The 11,186-nt window shown below is 42.0% G+C and overlaps 1 protein-coding gene across 1 annotated transcript; it reads right to left on the bottom strand.

Annotated features, from left to right (window-relative positions):
- Positions 1–239: 239 nt before the first annotated feature.
- Positions 240–4,365, bottom strand: LOC145950658 (uncharacterized). Its single transcript, XM_083062094.1, has 2 exons — positions 3,481–4,365; positions 240–2,102 (listed from the first exon to the last, which is right to left on the bottom strand). The coding sequence occupies exon 2, from the start codon at positions 2,097–2,099 to the stop codon at positions 240–242; it is 1,860 nt and encodes a 619-aa protein (XP_082918220.1). The 5' UTR covers positions 2,100–2,102; positions 3,481–4,365.
- Between the last annotated feature and the right edge of the window lie 6,821 nt (positions 4,366–11,186).

The following is an 11,186-nucleotide window of genomic DNA, read 5'->3' as shown; positions in this document are numbered from 1 at the left end:
TTGTCTTGATTACCAACAACGGAGCTGTCGTGTGCTTGCTTTGCATAGTTGTTGGTTTGCATTTTATTACCAATGGTGTGCGATCCATTCTGAACATACGCATCGATTAATTCTTTCTTTTTATTAATCTTTATTATTTAATTACCGGGAGAGATAAATGCAAATGAATGACTAATGAGATGCAAAGGCAATAAATCTCAAAAATATGATTTTTATTCATTGAAGAAAGTGTACAACTTTTATACAATGCTTTGAAGCAATTTTTTACAAAAAGAGAAAAGCCGGTAGAAACCCACAGGCGGGTTCATACGTCTTTGCCATTCTTCTTCAGCTTCCTCGACATGGCGTGTCATTGCTTCAATCTGCGTATGGACCGCTTGGCTCATATCTTCACTGATTTTCTGAGCCTCTTTCGCTTTTTGAATATGGTAGTTGATCATGGCCTGCAACTCATTAAGCTCGTCTTCGGCTCGATCCTTCTCCTCTTGGAGTTTGGCCATCTGTGCCAATCCTTCCCTTTCCTTTTTGCGGAAGTCGGAAAGGTTTGCAGCTTGTCGTTGAGCGACTTCCCGCCATTGTTGTGCGTCGGATCGAGTCGAGAGTAAATCGTCTTGCATGTCCTTGATCAACTGTGCCTGCTTTGCATGCTCGGCTTCAAGGCGTGCTATCTTAGCGTTGACTTCTTGGAGTTGACTACCCGGTTCAATCTTTGGCATTTTGAATGTCCGAGTAGTCTCCTTGTTGAGGTTAGCACACTCATCCTTGAGCCGCTCTATCTCGTGGTCTTTCTTCTTGCATTGCCTTTGAAGACCATCAATGAGGAAACTGGATGCTTCGTTTTTCTCCTCAAGAACTCTCATTTGAGCTCCTTGGATTTCCAGTTTCTTGGTCAAGGCGTCGACTTGTTCTTGCAACACCTTCCTTGTTGCTGTAGTTGCACAAGAAGTGGATGGCTGAGACACCCCCCTCTCGCTCCTCCATTTCTCATAGTCGGTGGAGGCGGATACCCGAGGCTTCCCAAGCTCGAGATCTCCCTCATAGGTTGGTTTCTCCCACGCTCTTATGATAGCGTGCATGTCCCTCTGATGTTCGGAATCAAAGGAGAAACACAACCCTCCAAGCTCCTCTTTAGTAGGAACAATTTGAGTCCTCATTAGTTGTCTCATAACCAATTTAGGTGAGTAGGCTATGCAACCTCTGAGGCCCATCAATGGTATGCTTGGATAATTGCCGCATCTTATCAATACATTGCTTGGACGGAACCATGGACAAACCCATGTGAAGTGGTCAATGCTCCACTGTTCCATCTCTTCCTTCCATTCGGAAGCATATCGGCGGCGCATGGGGATCTTGGAGAAACTCCTCAATGGATCGGGCAAGGTCCCCATATGACTAGAGGCATAGAAGTGCGTGATGCCCCACACATACAGCAAGGAGGTGCAACATCGGATGATTTTTCCTTGCTTCTGTTGTGTTAGATGAACAGACAACAAGGTGTCGGCAAGAATAGCAGGCACGGGACTTTTCATATGTACGTCCCAAGCGAAGAAAGCGTCCATCGCAGCATGGTCCACTGTGTTAGCGTGAAAGGGGAATAGAATCGTCCCAAACACGGCTAACGCAAGAGTCTTGTTGAAAGCTAACCAATCTCCCTCACCAGCCAAGGAAGAAAGGTGGTCTTCTATCATAGCAAGCTTCCAACCCTTGATACTGCCGTTCCCCACTAAGGCAGCTGATCGTGATGGTAGTTTGACCTGAGTGGCAACTCTCTCCACAGCCACATGATTTCCATGAAAAATATAGACCCCGGCTGATTTGGGCCATCGAAGCATGAGTTCGTACTCCTCGAGAGTAGGAACTAGGTCAAACTGGGGAAACTCGAAGCAGTGCAAATCGAGACTCCAAAAATGGACCAAGGCTCTCAGAAAGGCTGGATCCACACAGATCTTCATCAAGTCGAGAACTCGTCCATAGGATTTCTCAAATTCCAAACGAGCCTCTCGTGGCATCAAGGTACAGAGGTGATCCAACCTCTCGGCACGGTACAACAAGAAGTCCACTTTCTTCAACTGCCCATGCACCTCCCTAGATCTCTCCATAATCTACAATACAATGCATGATATGAGATGATGAAGATGAATATGCATGCATAGTGTTTATTTAAACTAAGCATTATCATGTTTTCGGGATTTTCCTAATGTGATGCATGATACTGCTTGGTTTGGATAAATATGTATTTTTTCTTTTGGATTTTTGTATATTTTTTGTTGTTTGTTTTTTTTGGGTGAAAAGGGAAACTACCTATATGAATGTAATGAAGGTAGATGTTAACACCATGTACTAGAAGATCCTTATTTCTATTTATTCTTATTTTAATAGAATAGGAATGTTGTTTGTTTAAAGAATGCAAATGTATGCTCATACAATGTCACATAGTCAATGCACAAACAATTCACTCATCCACGAACAGTCACGAGCGAATCACGAGGTAGGGGTATCCTGCAGAAAAGTGCATATTCAAGGTGGTTCTAACTGTTCTCACCGGTCTGAGGCCCCCAAGGTGCCCCCATTATAGGGACCCAATTCCTCTCGTCGTAAGCCGATGGAAAACTCCAACGCACTGTCGGACTTGAGTTCATGGTTATCACCTTGAGTGATGTTTTTCCGACAACGGTCTCATAGGCTCCTATAAACCCATCAACCGGCCGTACTAACATCCACTCCCTATGGATTACCACTCATGCCCCCGGGTATAGAGGGAACTGTTGTGTGCAAAGGTTTGTATACAGTTTGTATTTCAAACAATTGCGGAAATTAAACAAACAACAGTTATTAAAGCCATATAATAAATCATGTTATCATACAAGTGAGGGGTAGTGAAGTAATTTTAGACTATTATTTTGAAAATAATCCATCACTAAATGGGACTGACTCTCAAGGCATCCCCAGTGAAGTCGCCATCTGTCGCCACCGGCCCAAACGGGCCTCGGCGGTCGCGAAGACGGTCGAGCTCTCTTTTTATTTTTTGTTTGAAAATGTATTGGATTGTTAGAACGACTTGTTCTCAAACTGAGATCTCGTCGATCTTATCCAATTTATTATTGAAAGAGTCTCACCAATCCAATTTAATCCCAAGCGGGACCCTCCATGGATTAGTGGTTTTTGTAAAAAGGGAGGGTTCGTGGAGTCGCCACCAATGTTTTACTCAAAACATTGGAAAAAGAAGTTAAGGCAATCGATTTCAAAAATCGACTTCGGCCATTATAACCAGAGTCGGGTAAGGGAGTCGGTTACGCGTGAGGAAGGTGTTAGCACCCCACAGCGCCCCTAACGGGTTCCCTATGACGGATTATTTTACAAATAATAGCACAAAATTACTAAATTACCCCTTTTATTTATGAACGATTATTATCTTAAATATCTACATGATGCTTAAATTAAACACACAGAAAGCAGTAAAAGGAGGGAATTAAAGAAAACCTCTTGGAGCGTGCTTTTATAAATCTCAATAAATGCTAGGAGGCTTTGCGGCGCTCCTTCCCTCTACAAGCTCGCTCGACACTCTCCTCGAAGAAAATTTTTGACTAAGGGAATCAAAAAGATTTCCCCTTCGGTTAAATCCGAGACTCAAGCAAAGCGCTCAGAACTCGAGGATTTAACCGGTCCTGACTCCCAGAGAGGTTCCTAAGGCAGAGCACTGCTCAAAAACCCCAGAACACTCAATAAGAGAGTCAAGAAATGGTTCAAAAGTGTGTATTGACGTCAAATGACGCCATATTTATAGGAAATAGGAGCAATACGGGCGCTGGGGTCAATACGGCCCGTATTGAGAATTTGTTCTTCAATACGGCCGTATTGAACTCAATACGGCCGTATTGAAGTTCACAAATCTTCAATACGGCCGTATTGAGTCCAGTACGGCCGTATTGAAGTTCAAAACTTCAATACAGGCCGTACTGGTCCCCAAGCAGCCCGTATTGGTCCCAATTCCTCCTATTTTCTATTTTTAGCTATCCTAAGACCTCTTAGACCTATAGAGAACCCTCCTTGGGCCTTCTGGAAGTCCTTCTGGCTGATCCTTCTTCAGTCTTCGAGAGTCTTCAAGCTTTATTTCCGACCCGGACAATTTTAGGGGTCTACAATATGACGTCAATTGGACGTCATTCTACACTTTTTCACTGAGTTTTAACCCTCTTCTTGAGTATTCTGGGTTTTTTTGAGCAGTGCTCTGCCTAGAAATCACTCGGAGAGTTGATCCGACGAAGTTCTTGAGTCACGAGCCATTTGCTTGAGTCTCGAACCTAGTCGAAGGGAAATCCTCCGGATTTCCATAGTTAAAATTTTATAGGAGGGAGCGAGCGGTCTTGTAGAGGGAGGGAACGCCAAAACGCTTCCCAATTTCTGTCAAGATATATAAGAAAGCACGCTTCAAAGGTTTATCTCTTTAAAGTCTCTTCTTTTACCGCTTTCTGTGTGTACATATTTAAATTGTCATCATGTAGATAGTTAATTTATAATTGCTTATAATAAATAGGGGTAATTTAGTAATTTTGAGCTATTATTTAATAAATAATCTGTCATAGGGAACCCGAAAGGGGCGCTGTGGGGTGCTAACACCTTCCCCACGCGTAACCGACTCCCTTACACGACTCTGGTTGTCATGGCCGAAGTCGATTTTTGAATCGATTGCCTTAAACCTCTTTTTCCAATGTTTTGAGTAAAACATTGGTGGCGACTCCATGAACCCTTCCTTTTTATGAAAACCGCTAATCCATGGAGGGTCCCGCTTGGGATTAACATGGATTGGTGAGCCTTTTAATAAAATTGCTCGTTTGACGAGGTCTCAGTTTGAGAATAAGTCATTCTAGCAATCCATATTTTTAAACAAATAAAAGAGTCCAACCATCCTTCGCGAATGCCGAAAGCCCGTTTCGGGCCGGTGGCGACAGGTACCGATTGAGGGCGCTATAGGGGTGCTTAATACCTTCCCTACACGTAACCGACCCCCGAACCCAATACTGGTTATCAAGGCCATTATTGGATTTTTAAAAACCTTTTCTTTTTCCAATGTTTTGAGTAAAACATTGGTGGCAACTCCATGGACTCATTTTACAAAACCATTAATTAAGGATTAGTCTGGTGTCCGAGAATTCCTTAGCTGATGAGATCTTTAAAAGGATGTCTAAACCATAGGTCACAAGATCAAAAATTTTCGGGTTACGATAGATGGAGACTCCACTAGGGACGTTTAAAGAGGGTCAGGCCCATTTAATTGATGAAGTTAATAAAATAAAAATAATAATTTAAATATTTTTCCCCTTTACCTTGTTTGCTTTATTTGTTTGGCTTTAATATCTGTTTTCTTGTTTAAATTCTACATCTGTTTGAATAAAAAATTGTACACAATCCTTTGCACACAACAGTTCCCCCTACACCCGGGGGCATGAGGGTAATAAACATAGGGTGTGGTTGACGTATGACCGGCCCAAGTTTGGCCTTAGAGCCTGCGAGCCTTGTCAGAAATCACACTCGAGGTCATAACTAGTTACTCTAGCCCAAAATACTGTGACAGACCTTAGAGTTTGCCAGGTGACGGCGATAGAGATACTGGGTCCCTATAATGGGGGCACCTTGGGGGCCTTAAGACCAGTGAGATTAGAACTGTCCTATACAATGCACTTTTCTTGCAGGGACCACAGACCAAGGATTTAAACGTGACTATTCGCGGGTGTACATTTGTCTAAGCATATGTGTGTTGCATTTGTTGTGTTCTCTTTTTGTTCATTTCATATAGAGAGGAATTATAGACAAATAAACAGATATCAATAAAAAAAAAAACTAACATTCTTCTGTATACCCTAGCTCTAAAGCATCATATAGGATAGTTTGTTTCAAAAAAAAAAAATATATATATATATAGCAAAAATCATGCATCATAACCTTAGTAAAAAAAATGATAAAATTTAGGCAGAAAACAAATATCATGCTACTTTTAGTTTAGCATATACGTTCATTAGAAAATGGAAGGCACATAGTATGTAAAGATTTTTGAGAAAGGAGAACATTCTAAAGTACAAGAATCGTGAGCCCTTATACTAAGGAGGCCTACTAGACTTTGGACTCTCGCCATCCTTTCAACAGAAGGAAAAGTTTACATCTTCTCATACTTCTTCCAATTTAGAAAGATGTCATTCCTCAACTCAAATAGGAGATTATTTGAAATTTCGAAAAGGAGGCACGCAGAAAAGGAAATTGAAGCAAAAAAAAAAACAGAAAAAGAGAGAAAAAGAATTTGCTTCAAAAGAACATAGTTTGGGAAGCTAAAGAAAACTCCGCTGATGAACGAGAAATCATGAACCTAGGGAGTTTAAAAGAAATTGATGATAAGCTCCCTTACACCTCCAATTCGTTATCAAATCACTCCAAACTGCATCTTTCTTCTCTGACTCATCAACCTCGTCAATAAAGATGAAAATTTTGGTAATCACCAAAATAATGGTGAACCTAAAGATCCTATTGACAGTTACTTCTGATGGGAATAAGAAGAAGAGAATCTGAGAAGAAACAAGAACTAATTGCAAATCAACAAATGAGAAAGCATGTCTATAGGGACATCATTCAAGCATTAGTTTCTGTAGCCTGTTGTAGACCCCTAAAATTGTCCGGGTCAGAAATAAGACTCAAAGACTCTCGAAGACCGAAGGAAAGTCAGCCGGAAGGACTCCTGAAAGACCCTAGGATGATTCTTTGTAAGTCTAGGAGTCTTAGAGTAGCTTAGAATAAGGGTGTGCGAGGATTGGAGCTCAATACGCCCTCCCAGAGGTTCAGTACGGCCGTACTGAACCATTTGAACTGCAATACGGCCGTAGTGAACTCAATACGGCCGTACTGAAGTTTTTGAACTTCAGTACGGCCGTACCAAATTCAATACGGCCGTACTGTAGTTCAAAAACCCAGTACGGGCCGTATTGACCTCCTAGGCCGTATTGCGCCTCAATCCTATAAATAGGACGTCATTGGCACGTCCTCCCACACTTTTTACACATTCCTCAACCCTCTTGCTGAGTATTCTTGGGTTTTTGAGCTATTCTCTGCCCTAGATATCTCTCCGGGAGCCGATCCGACGAAGTTCTTGAGTCACGAGCCATTAGCTTGAGATTCGAACAAGTCGAAGGGAAATCTCTCTGATTTCCATAGTAAAAATTATCTTTAGGGGAAAGGAGCGAGCGGACGTGTAGTGGGAAGGAGCGCCAAAAAGCCTCCTAAACTTCGTTTTGAATATATAAAAGCCCGCTTCGAAGGTTTCTTTCTAAATCCTTTCTTTTACTGCTCTTATTTATTGCTTTTTGATTGTTGCATTACACGTTTAAAGCTTTCATCATGTAAATATTATATCTATAATCGTTTCTAATAAATAGGGGTAATCTAGTAATTTTACATTGTTATTTATGAAATAATCCGTCATAGGGAACCCGAAAGGGGCGTTGTGGGGTGCTAACACCTTCCTCGCACGTAACCGACTCCCTTACCCGACTCTGGTTGTAATGGCCAAAGTTGATTTATGAAAATCAATTGCCTTATATCTTTTTCCAATGTTTTGAGTAAAATATTGGTGGCGACTCCAAGAACCCTTCTTTTTACGAAAACCACTAATCCATGGAGGGTCCCGCTTGGGATTAACATGGATTGGTGAGAGTCATTTAAACAAAATTGTTAGTTCGATGAGGTCTCAGTTTGAGAATAAGTCGTTCTAACAATCCATCACTTTTTCCAAACTTAAAAAGAGTCCGAACATCGTCGCGAATGCCAAGGTCCGTTTCGGCGGGTGGCGACAAATGGCGACTCCACTGGGGATGCCTCGAGAGTCAGTCCCATTTAGTGATGGATTATTTCTAAAATAATAGTTTAAAATTACTTCGTTACCCCTCGCTTGTATGATAACATGTTTTATCTAATTGGCTTTAATAACTGTTGAATGTTTAAAATTTTCGCAATTGTTTGAAATACAAACTGCACACGAACCTTTGCACACAACAGTTCCCTCTATACCCGGGGGCATGAGTGGAAAGCCATAGGGAGTGGATGTTAGTACGGCCGGTTGTCGAATGGGTCTATAGGTGCCCGTAGACTGTTGTCGGAAAGCATCACTCAAGGTGATAACCATGAACTCAAGTCTGACAGTGCGTTGGAACTTTCCATCGACCTACGACGAGAGGGATTGGGTCCCTATAATGGGGGCACCTTGAGGGCCTCAGACCAGTGAGAACAGTTAGAACCTCCTTGAATATGCACTTTTCTGCAGGACACCCCTACCTCGTGATTCGCTCGTGACTGTTCGTGGATGAGTGAATTGTTTGTGTATAGGTCTTTGTGACACTGTTTGTGCATTAATAATAAACCTTGTGATAAGGTCTAAGAATAAACTCCGCATAAAAAAAAAAAAAAAAAAAAATGAGAGGAAATACCATGTGTGAAAATATAATAAAAGTAAGGAACATGTGCATCATTACCAAAAAGACATCATGCATCCTCATAATCATTCATTTTAGGCTCACCAATACCCCCTTGACGTAAGCGAAAGAGACCCATGACTATTGAGATTCTCCGTTGGGGAGAAATCATAAGTCAAGGAGGGTGGTAAACCTCCGTCTTAAAAAGGCAGCGCCTTAAAGATGGAAGATTATCAAGCTCACGTCAAGAGTGTATTCATTCCATAAATAAACTAATTAGGTTAAGCATTCATTTTAGAAAGTGGCTGGTCATCTCTCTGTCCTCACGCGCGCGCAGAAACGCAAGAAAATGGAAGCGTTGGAGGAACAAAATAGGAAGCTTACAGCCGAGCTCTCGCAGATCAAGGAGCAAATGGCGCAAATGATGGAACTCATGCGTCACCAAAATGAACACGGGGCTCAACACAGTGACCATTGTAGACCCCTAAAATTGTCCGGGTCAGAAATAAAGCTTGAAGACTCTCGAAGACTGAAGGATAATCAGCCAGAAGGACTCCTCGAAGGCCCTAGGAGGGTTCTCTGTAGGTCCAGAGGTCTTAGAATAGCTCAAAATAAAGAAGTGGAGGGAAAAAGCCCAATACGGCCGTACTGAACTCAATACGGCCGTATTGAAGCTTCAATACGGCCATACTGAAGTCAGTACGACCGTATTGACACTTCAATACGACCGCTGCGAACTCAATACGGGCGTATTGAAATTTCTGACTTTCAATACGACCGTATTGAACTCCAATACGACCGTATTGAAGTTCAAAAATTTCAATACGGCCGTATTGGCCCTGTAGGCCGTACTGCGCCTATTCCCTATAAATATGACGTCAATTGGACGTCATTCCACACTTTTCAACATAGTTTGAACCCTCTCCTTGAGTATTCTGGGGTTTTTGAGCAGTGTTCTGCCCTAGAAATCACTCGGAGAGTTGATCCGACGAAGTTCTTGAGCCCCGAGCCATTTTGCTTGAGGATCGAACCTAGTCGAGGGGAAATCTCTTTGATTCCCTTAGTTAAAATTTTGTTCTAGGAGAGCGAGGAGCGGGCTTGTAGAGCGAGGGAACGCCAAAACGCTTCCCAGTTCATTTTTTATAAAAAGCACGCTTCAAGAGGTTTCCCTTCAATCCTTCCTTTTACTGCTTTCTGTGTGCATATTTAAACTGTCATCATGTAGATAGTCAATTCATAATTGTTTAGAATAAATAGGGGTAATTTAGTAATTTTACGCTGTTATTTTAGAAAATAATCTGTCATAGGGAACCCGAAAGGGGCGCTGTGGGGTGCTAACACCTTCCCCACGCGTAACCGACTCCCTTACCCAACTCTGGTTGTAGTGGCCAAAGTTGATTTTTAAATCAATTGCCTTATCCCTTTTTCCAATGTTTTGAGTAAAACATTGGTGGCGACTCCACGAACCCTCCTTTTATGAAAACCTCTGATCCATGGAGGGTCCCGCTTGGGATTAATATGGATTAGTGAGCCTTTTAATAAAATTGCTCGTTTGACGAGGTCTCAGTTTGAGAATAAGTCATTCTAGCAATCCACTATTTTTAAACAAATAAACGAGTCCAACCATCCTTCGCGAATGCCGAAAGCCCGTTTCGGGCCGGTGGCGACAGATGGCGACTCCACTGGGGAAGCTTCGAGAGTCAGTCCCATTTAGTGACAGATTATTTTTAACAAATAAATAGTTAAAATTACTTCATTACCCCTTGCTTGTATTATAATATGTTTATCTATTTGGCTTTAAATAACTGTTGTTTGTTTAAAAGTTCCGCAAACTGTTTGGAATAAATTGCACACAAACCTTTGCACACAACAGTTCCCTCTATACCCGGGGGCATGAGTGGTAATCCATAGGGAGTGGATGTTAGTACGGCCGGTTGATGGGTTTATAGGAGCCTATGAGACCGTTGTCGAAAAGCATCACTCAAGGTGATAACCATGAACTCGAGTCCGACGGTGCGTTGGAGCTTTCCATCGACCTACGACAAGAGGAATTGGGTCCCTATAATGGGGGCACCTTGGGGGCCTTTGACCAAGTGAGAACAGTTAGATCCTCCTTGAATATGCACTTTTCTGCAGGAGACCCCTACCTCGTAATTCGCTCGTGACTGTTCGTGGATGAGTGAATTGTTTGTGCATTCGTTATGTGACATTGTTTGTGCATTAATAAATAACCTCGTGATAAGGTCTGAAAATAATCCCCATGCATAAAAAACCATGACATGAGAGGAAAGACCATGTGTGAAAATATAATAAAAGTGAGGAGCATGTACATCATTACCAATAAGACATCATGCATCCTCATGAAAACATACATTTTAGGATCACCAATACCTCTTAACATGAGTGAAAGAGACCCATGACTATAGAGATTCTCCGTTGGGGAGAAATCATAGATAAAGAAGGGTGGTAAACTTCCGTCTTAAAAAGGCAGCGCCTTAAAGATGGAGGTTTATCAAGCTCGTGTTAAAAAGTGTATTCATTCCATAAAATAAACTAACTAAACATTCATTTTAGAAAGTGGCTGGTCATCTCTCTATCCTTACGCGCGCACGGAAAATCAAGAAAATGGAAGCATTGGAGGAGCAAAACAAGAAGCTCACAACCGAGCTTTCACAGCTTAAAGAGCAGATGGCGCAAATGATGGAACTCATGCGTCATCACAACATCCATGATTCT

The sequence above is a fragment of the Cajanus cajan genome, chromosome 1 (assembly GCF_000230855.2).
Source record: "Cajanus cajan strain Asha chromosome 1, NIPB_CcT2T_4, whole genome shotgun sequence".
Classification (NCBI taxonomy): Eukaryota; Viridiplantae; Streptophyta; class Magnoliopsida; order Fabales; family Fabaceae; genus Cajanus; species Cajanus cajan.
The sequence above is the reverse complement of the archived record's forward strand: the minus strand, read 5'-3'. Positions and strand labels throughout refer to the sequence as shown.

Excerpts from the sequence above, each read along its gene's own strand:
- LOC145950658 (XM_083062094.1), bottom strand. The coding sequence starts at position 2,099 with ATGGAGAGATCTAGGGAGGTGCATGGGCAGTTGAAGAAAGTGGACTTC.